Source organism: Rhamphochromis sp. 'chilingali' (genome assembly GCF_963969265.1).
Source record: "Rhamphochromis sp. 'chilingali' genome assembly, chromosome: 16".
Classification (NCBI taxonomy): Eukaryota; Metazoa; Chordata; class Actinopteri; order Cichliformes; family Cichlidae; genus Rhamphochromis; species Rhamphochromis sp. 'chilingali'.
The window spans coordinates 3494246-3508138 of NC_137943.1; the positions used below are offsets into that span (position 1 = coordinate 3494246).

At 40.1% G+C, this 13893-nt stretch overlaps 1 protein-coding gene and 1 long non-coding RNA gene across 3 annotated transcripts in view; one reads left to right on the top strand and one right to left on the bottom strand.

Annotated features, from left to right (window-relative positions):
• The window catches only part of pappa2 (pappalysin 2), a 99818-nt gene that overhangs the window by 70902 nt on the left and 15023 nt on the right, over window positions 1-13893 (top strand). Inside the window, exons 21-25 of the mRNA XM_080906587.1 lie at window positions 724-937; window positions 2365-2533; window positions 4447-4579; window positions 4736-4857; window positions 11677-11748. Coding sequence (XP_080762713.1) covers window positions 724-937; window positions 2365-2533; window positions 4447-4579; window positions 4736-4857; window positions 11677-11748 — 710 coding nt within the window. The remainder of the gene's footprint in view (window positions 1-723; window positions 938-2364; window positions 2534-4446; window positions 4580-4735; window positions 4858-11676; window positions 11749-13893) is intronic.
• Window positions 1-13893, bottom strand: part of LOC308412329 — a 30138-nt gene that overhangs the window by 2885 nt on the left and 13360 nt on the right. Inside the window, exon 3 of one of the 2 annotated variants that reach the window (XR_013974563.1) lies at window positions 4927-5013. The exons of the other annotated variant lie outside the window; for it this stretch is intronic. This is a non-coding gene — a long non-coding RNA (uncharacterized lncRNA). The remainder of the gene's footprint in view (window positions 1-4926; window positions 5014-13893) is intronic. 2 annotated transcript variants of the gene reach the window in all.

The window sequence follows — 13893 nt, forward strand, 5'->3', positions numbered from 1 at the left end:
TGCTGCCACGTGGTCTTCAGCTAGTGTGACCGCTGCATGCAGGCTTGCGGGCCGATGGCAACTGACACACTGTGCTGTCTCCCCTGGAAACCCCTCAACAAACTGCTCCTGGACCACCGGATCCAGCTACTGTGCCTCCTCTGGTGACGGTCCCGGCTGAAGCCATCGGACCGCTGCATCATGGAGCCGCGGAGCAAACGCAAAGGTCTGATCTTTCACCCCCATTCCACTGCCGCAAAATTGCTGCCAGTGAGAGGACAAGTAGGTCCAGGATGGCTCCACGCACATCTTCGAAGCTACATCTAGACGCCAGTGGCAAGCTTGAGCCTCCCCCAACAGCAGTGGCAACAGCGCCCATTCCGCTGCCGGCCGATGGGCCACTGCCCCACCCCTCTCCTGCAGCTGAGCCACAAACTACACATTGAGCACAAATTCAATACAACAGTCATTTGGAACTGCTTTTATTATAGTGTAAAGGCCTACAATATTAGAGCGAGAATACCAGTGATCTCTGAACCTTAAGGTTTTTCTTAATTTTCATTAAACATTATTATCATTCAATTAAAATAAGAAGTTCTGCTATATTCATGCAGTCAAATAAACGTGAACATAACAAAGCTAAGTACACAACTAACCTAGCTGTTTGGCTCTACTTTAAAATTCTCTGGAGATCTTAAAATCCTTCACCTCCCCTCTGCCTTCCTCTCCCTCTCTCCTCCCTAGGTGACAGTGACAGATTGGTATGTTTGGAGGACGGGCTGTGGTCTTTGCCAGAGGCCTACTGCAAGATAGAATGTCCAGAGGTGCCAAGCATATCCGATGCCAAGCTGCTAACAGCAGACTGTCTAGCTTCAGGGCACGATGTTGGCTCTGTCTGTCGTTACAAATGCAAGCCAGGCTTCTATGTGTTAGGGAGCCTCAAAAAGAAGATACGACGGTAAGTTGGGCAGAAATGCTGGCAGTACAGTCAACAGAGTAGCATTAGTCAAAGTTCATTCACTATTTAAGTATTAATTGCAGCATAAAGCTTGAAACACGCACAAAAAAATGTCTTCTTATTCTAATTCCAGGCGTTTCGTCTTCTGAATGATTCCTTAAATTATCAATGGGAAAACTTTTTATTTCAGGCGTTTACTTGTTATATCCAAATGGGACACTAGTCAGCATAGACAAACCAAATTAAATACAGTGTTTAATTACACATGCCTCCATGCGTAATGGAGGAAATTCTCTCTTTTCCTTTACTTTACAAGATTCCCATTACGCACTAGTTCATAAAATTAGAATCTTTGCTTTAGATTTTTTTTCTTAATCACTGTTGTAACAATGCATCCCATGAACACCCAGAACCCAAAGGGGAAAGTTTTAAATATCAATGAGTATACAGCTTTTAAGAGGTATTCTTTGGCCCATCATCCACATACCTATATTCAGATTGGGAGCAAACTCACATTAGGGTCCAATAAAATATGTACTGCTGCTAACTGGGCCTCGTCATTCCTTTGCCAGTTGTATTCCCCAAGTAACTGCTCATTACTGAAAACAGATCCCATGTTTATAATGAAATGAGGGTCTCCTAACAGGAGATGCAGCCTGTGGCGTAAGTTTATGTCCTCCTTCAGGAGTCGGCTTTCTTCACACATTTCAGACGGCGTTGGGGGGTCAGGATGGTCTTGTATTTGAAAGCAGATTAATACATACCAAACAGAAAGGCTATTTGATATCATAGAAAGCTTGCTAGTGATTCTAAATTTACCACAGATATGAATCTGAGTGGGATCCGTTAGCCTGTCCAGGATGTGCCCCGCCTCTCGCTCTATGACATTTAGATTGGATCAGTACAAGAAAATGGATGGATGGGTAGATGAATGGATGGATTTTACCCCAAATTTCTTTGCAATCCAATGAACAACTTTTTATTTGGAAGTTCCATTTGCAGCTGGGTGTCTTTATGAGTTATGCTTCCTCCGACATGAGTGAACATTTTAATAACCCCTGATGCTTTATTAGTTCAGCATGTGAAAGTAAAAGGCAGCCGCTATTAAAGAGCTTTAAACAGGCTTTTTACTTTTACCTTTGACAGATGTACCCACATAAATATTATAACACACACTGTTGCATTTACACCCAACATGCAGCACACAGGAAATATTGTTTACACTGTTGTGTGTTCAGCGTTTCTTACAACACGTGCTTCAGTACATCCCAACATTTTTCCATGTAATGTGTTCAGTTGTCTGGTCAATGTCTCATTTGTAAACCTTCCTTATAGCTTCACGCAAAACAGCAGTGTGTGTTAAACTGGATGAGGTCTTGTGATAATTCGGGTCATTGAGAGATGTGTGTATTACCTGTTGTCTCTAGGAAGCACTTCAAGATAGAGTGTCTGGAAGGAGGGCAGTGGGAGGAAACTGGCTGCGAGCCGATATCGTGCCCGGCCCCACCTGATCTATTCCAGGGCATGTACACCTGCACCAATGGCCTGTACTATGACACCGTTTGCACCCTTCAGTGCTCGGACACAACAAAAAATGTAAGGTTTCAACAGCTGTTAATTTATTTAACACCTCAAAGTGCTTGTACACAGTCATGACTAGCAAAACGCTTTTAGATCGATCACAAGGAGAGTGATTCTGAGTGTCAGTTGAGTTCGCTAAGCTGCATGTTGTTAAATGTTTTGTCAAAAAGCCGAAGAAAAAAGTGGTCTAACACCTCTACTCCAAGTCATGCTGTACAAGTCAGTTTCACAAATCACACAATGCCTGACTCCTAACATGGTACAGTAACTGTGACAGTGTTCATGGCTAATGCATTAGTATTGCCCCAGACTTCTAGAGGAATAATTTTGGGGTCACCCAGGAGCTCTTATGCAGGGTAAGTGAAGTGTGACAAAACCTCAACAATGGCTGTCATTGTAAATGTTTAAAAATGTGTCCTGCCAGCAGGAGTCCAGACTGTGGACAGCATCATGGTCAAACCAACTCTGAATGCTCTGAACAAACAATGCTTTTTTAAATAGAAAACACACTTAATACAAAATAATTATTCTAAAAAGCAATTAAAGTTTTTCATATAGGAAGGTGCAGATTCACACAGGAGATTAAAAAAGATCCACTTCGGTGATGACTAAGAGAAAAGACGGGATTAAGTGCATGTAATCTACACGGGCATAAACAATGAGAAAGACAGCAAATAACAAATATAAAACACAGCAGACAAGAAGACTCATATCTTGCAGAGAAAAATGGATACTGCCCCAACATTAATATTAAAATCTAATAATACTGTTGGTTCACGTTTTTTGCAATATTGACCTCTGCTACTTCCATATAACACAAATGATACAGAAGGTTTACAGAGTTCACATATTAACTTGGAAAAACCTGATCAGCATTAATTAACAATACTGACTGTCAATTAACAATTTATTAACAATAGTTTAAAGGCAATAAATAAACATTACGTATTAAACGAGTCAAAATGGTCACAAAGTGAATTACAAAATAAATCAGCAAATCAAATTTTAATACTGACTCTTATCTTTTTAAAGGTAAATCTTTTAGATCAGCGGTCCCCAACCACCGGGCCATGGAGCGGTACCGGTCTGTGAGTCATTTGGTACCGGGCCGCGAGAGTTGAGGCCTGGGTGTGAGATTCATGGTTTTCAGGGTTTTTATCATTGGTTGTTTCCCTGTGTCTTTTGCCGTGTGTTATGAATAAATCTTCTTTTTTGGGGGGGAGTGGTACTGCTTTTATTTTGTTGTATTTATCCGAGACACCTGAAAGGGCCGTGAAAATATTGTTGGACATGAACCGGTCCGTGGCGCAAAAAAGGTTGGGGACCGCTGTTTTATGGTAAATGGCCTGTACTTGTATAGTGCTTTACTTAGTCCCTAAGGACCCCAAAGCACTTTACACGTTCAGTCATCCACCCATTCACACACTGGTGATGGCAGCTACGTCGTAGCCACAGCCACCCTGGGGCGCGCTGACAGAGGCGAGGCTGCCGGACACTGGCGGCACCGGGCCCTCTGACCACCACCAGTAGGCAACGGGTGAAGTGTCTTGCCCAAGGACACAACAACCGAGACTGTCCGAGCCGGGGCTCGAACCGGCAACCTACCGAATACAAGACGAACTGCCAACTCTTGAGCCACAATCGCCCACTAGATCACTACAACATCCTGATTTGGATTGGTGAAACTCACATCATTTTCGCTTACATGTGACATCGCTCCTAGGATTCAGCTCTGTGGAATAACTGAAATTCAGATTTCACATACAGTTTTGTTTCTTCTACAAATTCCTACAAACAGCCATGAACCTGTATTTCCACCAAGTATTTTGTTGCTATAGTGAGATTCATGTGTATACATGCAAAAATGCCCAAACTGGGACAAGTGTAGACTTTCCATTGTGGATTTTAATGCCTGTATTTGTTTCCAGATTGAAATTCGCTGCACTAAGGATGGAGAATGGACAGCAGAATTTGTCATGTGTCCCAATCTCCAGGGATCTTGTTCTGCTCCTCCAGATCTCAACTCTGTGGAGTACAGCTGTGACCATGGGATGGCTGTTGGTGAGTGTGACCTTTAGATTTTCATTCTTTCTGTGAAACTAAATGAAACCATATATATCCTTTTTGGCTTATCTGGATGGACACTACATTTTTTCTACTTTATTATAATTCTTAGAATTCTACTTTATTGTGTTTCTCATTTTAACTTTTTTTTAGGTGCTGAATGCTACCCAATATGCATTATGGCTGTAGACTTGGACCTACATGACCCGGTGGTTCTGCCCAATGGTACTACAGTCAAGTCTTTGAAACACTGGATGGTTCCCAAAAAAGTTCAGGTGAGATACCTTTGGAGTAGAGTATCGGTATACTGGGGGAATGTTTTTTAATTAAAGTTCAACACATACCCAAACATGGAGTGTCCACATCCTTAAACAGGAGATCTTCTGGTCTTGTCCTCTACGTGCTGAAATGTTGTGATGAATGACGAAATGCTGAATTGAAAAAAGTTGTTTGTACTTTACTTTGCATGTCATCATTTTCCAAATCAAAGCAACCCAGATCCAAACCATAGATTTCTAGGATGGTAGATTTACCTACTGCCTCTTAGAGAACTACTTGATCCCAAGTGACGTCCCAGATTACATAACTTGACTAGTGTGACTAGATTTTTTTGGTTTTTCCAAGATCAGCAAAACAATATATGGTAACACGCACAATGTTGGGTTAAAATAGTTCCTTTCCATCATATTTCAGACGTGTTTATTTTCTCAAGAAAAAGTAGAAACTTTGGCACGATGTCACAAACTGGCTCAAGGTATGTGACAAAGAGGGAGTCCACACAAGAAGTTTACTCAAATAAGAAAATTTGTTGTTACTGGAAGGTTGATGCCAGGTAAAGTGGAAGTTAGTAGTCCTTCTGAACCAGCTTTTATAGCCTGGAAGGCCAAGGTGAGCTGGATCAGCTGACAACCCCTCCCTCAGCCAGCCAATAACCACCCAGTGTAGGCCAGGAGGTCCTTTGTAAATGTGACACCCCTCTTGCCGTCTCAATGTCACAACAGTAGTTTTTACAGCGTAGCTATTGTTTCTTAAATGCTGGTTTGAGATACAGTTTACCTGACTCACGCTTGATGCATATATAATATTCATACTTTCAAGGTTCATTGATTAATGTTGAACTGTGATCGCAACTTGCATAACTGGGTGCAGCTGTTAGGTTTTTATGATAAGTGATGAGCTTGGATGTGGTGAAAAATAACATGTTGTGATTGGTAAAAAATAACCACAACTGAGAAAGACATTGTGGTTTTTGCTACCATTTGGAAGCGCACGGTAGGTGTTACAAAACTGCTGTTGTTTTGCTCACTTGCTGCCAAGCGACTAGTCCAGAGCAGCGTGAAAGCTGATACGTTGACAAACAGTGCAGAGATTTTTACACAAAAACACCCATCAGGATGAATAATGTGTCCAAACATCTGGTGCACTTAACAAAAGCATGAAGTAAACTGAGCTACTGCTCCAGACTGATTCACCTTTAATGATAAGCACAAAAACTAAGATTGTTCACGGTTTGAAGCCAAGGAAAATAAAATGCTGAGCACTTGCTGCCATACATTTTGCATCAGAAGTCGCATGTCTTCTCTTTCTCACTTGTCCAGAGATAATATTATATCTCTGATTCCTCAGAGTCTTTTGCTACCTAAGTACTTGAAATCACACTCTTGCAACCCAAATTTTTGATCGGCTTTTTTGACAATAGTCTTCCCTATTATCATCAATCAATCAATCAAATCTTTATTTTGAACTTTTATGTAAGTAAGTGTTAATGCACATACAAAAACAAAAAAACAAAAGAAAACATGAAATCAAAGAACGCCTGGGGTCCGTTCTTAGTACCTCGCTTACTACATCCAAGATCAAATCATCGCGCTAACTTTGAGCTCGCCATTCCGGTTCTCCGAACACACCTATTGTTGACGATTAGTATAGCTGGATGAAGTAATGTGAGATCACTGGGTGGCTTAACAGGGGCTACGCATCGATAGTAGAAACATTGATCGGCAACCCTTTGATTGGTCGGCGAAAATGTCGAAGGAGCGCGCTCAGTATTTTTCGGCAGCAGAGCAAGAACTCTTGATTGAGGGATTTCAGGAGTTTCAGAGTTTAATTAAAATGCAAGGGAACACTGCAAAGGCTGCAAAAGGAAGGAGAGAGGGCTGGCAGAAAGTTGCTGACAAATTAAACTCGTAAGTAATTTAATAATAACAATAATAATGGAGTGGATTGATATAGCGCTTTTCAAGGCACCCAAAGCGCTTTACAATGCCACTATTCATTCACTCTCACATTCACACACTGGTGGAGGCAGCTACAGTTGTAGCCACAGCTGCCCTGGGGCAGACTGACAGAAGCCAGGCTGCCATATTGCGCCATCGGCCCCTCTGGCCAACACCAGTAGGCGGTAGGGTAAATTTATTATATTATATTACATTATATCCCCTTTCACATTAGAGTCACAACAGGACCCACTAGAACATGGGAACAAGTAAAAGTGAAATATAAGAATATTCTACAGAATGGTAATATTTATCACTTATATTGCTTTTCGTCTCTTGGAAAGAGACCCTGAAATAATCTGTTTGTTTGTTTATAACAGCAACCAAGAAAAGGGCAGAGCAAAAAAAGACAGGTGGTGGTCCTGCACTCCCTCGTCAACAAGTTGGTTAAGTAAATAATACCCTCACGGGAATATCGATATCTCTCAATGAGCACACTGTCGCGCTGAGCTAAAGGATCCTGTCTATCCCGCAATATACGCTGAATTCTGAGGACTCTCCTTATCAATCTTGCACCTTCTGCAATGGGCTGCTCGCGTATACGTATTACTACTCTAAAATATGAATTACATCTGAAATAATCAAATACATGAAATAGAATGATTAATAGTACATTTCCCTTTTTTTAGGATATGACCTGTAAGTATCTGTATGGAATCAATAAAAGGATCAAGTGCTGCATTATCTTTAGTTACATTGATAATATTTATTTATGGTAAAACAGTGGTAAAATATCGCTGTTGCTTTCGTATACATGAAGCGGACATACCTGAGTGGCCGTGATCTAATCCTGTTTACATAAAGTAAACCTGCTCCCGAGCAGGTTTACGCTTACGGATCTGTTGCTATGACAGCAAGTCCCGGAGGAGCTTCGGAGAACCGAACGATCCAAGATCACGCGAAATCGTCAACAATCAAATCCAGCTAACTTACTTAGCGAGGTACGAAGAACGGACCCCAAGATGCTAAACACATAAAGGCTGATATACACCATTGAGCCCTGCTCTCAAAAACTAACTGATATAACTGATATTATCGATTTAAGAAGTTAGTGCTGAAAGTTGAACATTTTTAAAACATGTTTAACACCATCTTTTGTCAGTAAGGAAAATGACATCGTGTGGTTGGTTAGTTACGGCTAATAGACTTATATTCGTTTATGTTAGCTAACTAGTGACAGAATTGATAACTCAGAGGAAATATTTGAATAGTACCTCTGGGCAAAACATACCCATCAGTGGAGGAGACTGATGGGTATGTTGAGAAAATGATATTCTTAAACAACTATTCAGTTCAATTCTGTTTTATTTACACAGCGCCAAATCACAACAGTAGTCGCCTCAAGGTGCTTTATATTGTAAGGTAGACCTTACAGTAATACATACAGAGAAAAACCCAACAATCACATGACCCCCTATGAGCAAGCACTTTGGCGACAGTGAGAAGGAAAAACTCCCTTTTAACAGGAAGAAACCTCCGGCAGAACCAGGCTCAGGGAGGGGCGGGGCCATCTGCCACGAGTGGGGGTTGGGGTGAGAGAGGAAGACAGGATAAAGACATGCTGTGGAAGAGAGACAGAGATTAATAACAAGTATGATTTAGTGCAGAGAGGTCTGTTAACACATAGTGAGTGAGAAAGGTGACTGAAGAAGAAACACTCAATGCATCATGGGAATCCTACAGCCTACACCAGCATAACTAAGGGAGGATTCAGCGTCACCTGATCCAGCCCAACTTTAGCCAAAAGGAAAGTTTTAAGCCTAATCTTAAAAGTATTAAAAAGAAATACATGTTCTGTGATTTATAAGCGGATATATATGAGTTTATTCATCCAACCATTCTTTTAACCACTTGTCCAGTTCAGCGTGAGTATCCAAGCTGTCATTTTACAACAAATGTGGTACACGCTGGAGATCGTCAGTCCAGAGCAAACACTGAGTGATATTTGGGTTGCTAGGTTAGGTGTAAACCTAACCTAGCAACATGAATGCCTTTGGATTTTGGGTGGAAACTATTACCCAGAGAGAACCCACACAGCTACAACGAGGCCCCACACAGAGTAACAGTAGCTAAAAAGCTATGCAGCTATCATAAGCAATACATTTGTACACATTTTTGCATTTTTAAATAGTAATAGTTGAAGAGGAATTACCCTTTTTTTTTTCTACATTCAGGTTTCAACTCCTCAGTCATGAAATTTTAGATTTGAGATCTTTTTGGTGGCTTTAAGTGTTCATTTAAAGTCCTAAATTGAGACCATAACATGTGCTCAAAAGTAATATGTTGCAGTGTGTTTAGTTAGTAAAGAAAACACAGAAATATCAGTTTAATTTTCAACAGAAACCATTTCAAGTGGTCTGTAAGTAACTGAGAGTGTCTAAAAATTAATCTCTGTCAAACTGCAGCTGACATTTTCCAAATTCATCATAGAATGAGCTAATGTGTTTCATATCAGGTATCTGATTGAATCACTGGCAAGATAGTATCTTTAGGAGTTTTTTAGAAAACATTTTTATTCCCAGCTGCATCAGCTAATCACCCAGCAAAATTCACTACATGTGTATGCGACTGTGTCCGTTATCATTCAGGACTTGTTGGATTACTGGAAATCGCAGGCAGATAGTGAGAGTAAAGGTTCCAGTTGACGTCAAGCCTTTTAGGAATTACACACATTTCTCATAGTGTATACACAGTGTATACAAGTCGCCATGAAAAAAAAAAAACTTGGAATGTCAGCTCATGGGTCTGAGTTACAGGGTTGTTTTGCTTCAAAGGCGGGTCATGTTACTCAATCTTAGGAGTCGCTTCTACGTTAATGCTGTTGCAAACAGTGCTCCAGTTTCGTCTTACTTTTGGGTGGTCAGTCAGCCCACCAGCCAGTTTTTCCGCCCTTGCCAAGGTCAAATAGTTGGATTGAGGTCTGGTTTCTTACGCCATATCTCTGACACTGCCTTGTGATTTTGAGGGATTGTGTTATCTCAAGTACTTCGGAATCAGGTCTCCGTTACTGGGTCAGGGTGCACAGAAAGTCACAGGGGAGGATCCACTTTCTCTGTCCATATTTGTTAGTTAGTCAGTCTGCTGTCTACTAACCACCTTGTAAATTCTTTGGGTCAAAAAATGGCAGAAGACCACAGCCTCACCCAAAATTAACCGCAAAATATTGACTTTTGCATTTCCTTAAGTTGTACAAAAACATGATTTTTCTCGCATGACAAATACTTCAAAAAGACAACAAATATTCATAATGTACTGCACATGTCTGTGAAAACAATAGGATATCTATGGCTTCCAGTCAGAATGAATGCAAGATGTAGTTTTATTCATTTTTATACGGTTCAAGGCAAGCGAGGAAAATTGACTTCCTGCGAAGACAGTAACTGTAATCTGACTACAATATTAGGAATGGAATTTCATTGTAAGCACACAGGGGCCAGGTTTTACACACTGTGCTGTTTTCTTGTGCTTTCTTTAAGTCATCCATAGGTCAAACGCACAATTTTGCACACAAGACACTAAAATAATATTAACGAGTAGGATTCCTTTCATCATGCTTTAGCCAACTACTGGTCACTCTAAAACGGATTAATTCTCATCTAACCCCAACTTTTTAGACGGCATCCAATAATAATCTAATCGTTGCAGTGACATGCGGTCATTTTTACGAAAAGGGAAGCAGAGACGATGACTGACTTCATGTCAGAACATGCTGTAAAGCTCTATGCTCCAGTGTAAGAGTCTTACCTGAGAGACAGTTCTCAACATAATAACGCTGATAACACAACAGTCATGTTACCAAGCCCGATACAATATCAATGAAAAATAAAGGTGGTGTATTAGTGAAACAGCTGGTCAACCATGGGATTAACGTGACAGTGCTGGTGAGGTTCTGCACAAGTTCAATTTGATAGTTTTATTAAACTGAGCACGACAGGCACTGATCTCCATCATGAAGGCTTTCTTTGCTAATGTGCTTCTCTACATTACACATTGGCTTCGGTGGTTAGTAAGAGAAAACTGATAAAATTATTAATCACATGGTGCTTTTTTACTTGCTGATGCTTACTTTTACTCCCGACAATGTGAAGAGTAACTGATCTCAGAACAGTGAAAGCATAGCCAGCAGCAGTTTGTCTAGCATGCTAGTCACCCCTTAGCTTTCCATGATATTACATAGGCTTATCTAAAATGCACATCCACAAACAACAAGAAAAAAGGTCTTGTAGTTTATGAGGCATTGTTAACGGGGCATGGATACTGATATTAAATAAACCAGTTATGCTATAAATTTCAATAGAGTCACAGAGAAGCAGAGTTAAGTGTGCTTAAGAGACAGTAACCACCTACAGCTACAAGATAGCAGTAATGTAAAGGATGGTGCAAAGATGCCAGTAGCATTGTGACAGTGTTGTATTTGAGGTAAAAGCAGAGAGACACTCTAACTTGGGTCCGGTTAAATTTATGTCCAATTTAGGGCTTTACTAGTCAAGTATTGCCTGCCCTGCTTGCCCTGATGGAATGCCGCTGAATAGTAGTAGTCTCAAAAAATCACCGTTACATAGTCATTCCACAAGATCCATCAAATTCAGTCATAGAAGTCGCACTTCTCAACAGACAACAAAGTGGTTTTCATATTCAAAATGTGTATCAGACACTCAGTGACACCCTTCCTTTGGAGGTCAACTGAAACTCAAAAAAATTGCTATAAAAATGTTTTTGTGTCTAAGTGTAGTATTATTTTCTATGGCAAAGACTGCAGCGATCCATTTCCTGTGGCTGCATTGCTTCACTAATGTTGTTGTGTGCTTTGTTTCCCAGAGCATAGTCTGCACAGGAATGATGAAGTGGTACCCTGACCCTCAACACATTCATTGCATCCAGTCCTGTGAGGTAAGCTTAGAAGCAGCCAGGCAGTTCTGAATTAAACTTGGACATTTGAAGTAACTCTTTTCTTTTTCCTCCAATCTACTGTGCGTAATTCTATTACACACACTTGTCTTTGGTAAAGTATCAGTGAAATTCTATCTGAACATAGTGCGTCTCAAATGTGCTTTCACATGCTACGAAAGTGTAAATATCAGAAGGATCTCATTTGGTTTTGCCCATATCTCAGCACTCCGTTAGTGCTGAGATATCCTAAAAACAACTGCACATTTTTGGGCATAACCACATTAAATTTACTGTCTCAGACGGAGCTTTCCAGTAATACAAAACATGAAGCAAAACATGCCGTATCCCTGTTGTCATCACTACTCAAGATACTAGAGCCAGTGTGTGATGTGCTTCATTTTCATGATGACAAATCACAGGCAGAAACTGATGTTCTCACACTTTACAAGAATCCCTTTCAAATCTGGCCAAAGAAGCTTATTTTTCCAAGGGGTCCTGGCATTGCCAAATGGTGGATTGCCTGCCAAGCCTAATGGATTATCTGAAAAAGGAAAATAAATTAATCACTGGCTTATGCTAGATTTAGAGTCATTATTTAGGCAGACTCAAAGCTTAGTTTAAAAGCAGTCTACAACAAAGATTTTAAAACAAAGACAATTTTCCAGTAAATCTACGTATATTTGCAAAACATTAGTTAGAATTCTTTAATTGGGTACCTTTAATATTTCACTGTACATTATTTAGCGGGCTTTGTCATATGCTGGTGGCTAGGAATTCAATACAATAAAAAGGCTAAGCATCGTGCACAAATAGTTCAATTAAATTCAATTCAGTTTCATTTATACAGCGCCAAATCACAACAACAGTTGCCTCAGGGCGCTTTATATTGTAAGGTAGACCCTACAATAAAACATACAGAGAAAAACCCAACATTCATATGACCCCCTATGAGCAAGCACTTTGGCGACAGTGGGAAGGAAAAACTCCCTTTTAACAGGAAGAAACCTCCGGCAGAACCAGGCTCAGGGAGGGGCGGGGCCATCTGCTGCGACTGGTTGGGGTGAGAGAAGGAAGACAGGATAAAGACATGCTGTGAACGAGAGACAGAGATTAATAACAAGGATTGTAATCGTGTCAAACTGAAACGGAATCAGCAACACAAATATAGTCCCCATGATGTTATGCCCTCGGTAAAAATACAGAGATTTACACGTCTCCAAACTACACCACTCAGAAACCATTTTAAATATTCCCTAAAGTAACATTCTTCTTCCTTTTGATTATTCCCGTTTTTTCATTTGGTTTTTAATATGTTAATTACGGAGCATTTTCTTTTACTTGTTGCATCTATTTTGTCTTTAATTTCAAGAGGCTGCTACTAATGCGACTGCTTTGACATTAATGTGACAAATCAATAAAACCGGAACTTTTCTGGATCTGTAAATGTCCAAGTCAACAAAAAGTAAAATTTACATGTGGTAGTTCATTTAAGCTACACTGTAAAAAAAACTGTAATATAAAAGTATTTTACTGTGTATTTTACAGTTTTGTACTGTTCTTCTAAAATATCATTAAATTTACATAAATAGACTGATTTTACATTTCAAATGTAAATTAAGGTAAAATCACTGTAAATGTAATAAAACATAATTTTCTTGTTTTTTAAATGTATCTGTCTGTACATATGCATATATAGATTGTTAAAATACATTCACAAATGTATCATAATTCCACAAATATTTGTCCATTATTTAAAAGATTGAACTGTTAAATTCAAATGTAATGCTATGGAAAAATGCCTTTTCCAAGCGCTTTTAGACATTAAATTAGGAACATTTTAACGTGATCAAACAATGAAATTACCTATAAACAAGGTCAATGAATGTGGCAATATGAATCATAATACATAAATATACAGTTAACAGTTGGTTTAAATAATAATGGATTGCATGCCCTGGGACAGACTGACAGAGGCGAGGCTGCCATATTGCACCATCGGCCCCTCTGGTCATCACCAGTAGGCGGAGAGTCTTGACCACGGACACAATACCGAGAGTGTCCGAGCCGGGGTTCGAACCGGCAACCTTCTGATCACAAGGCGAACTGCCAACTCTTGAGCCACGATCGCCCTAAATTGCAATGATA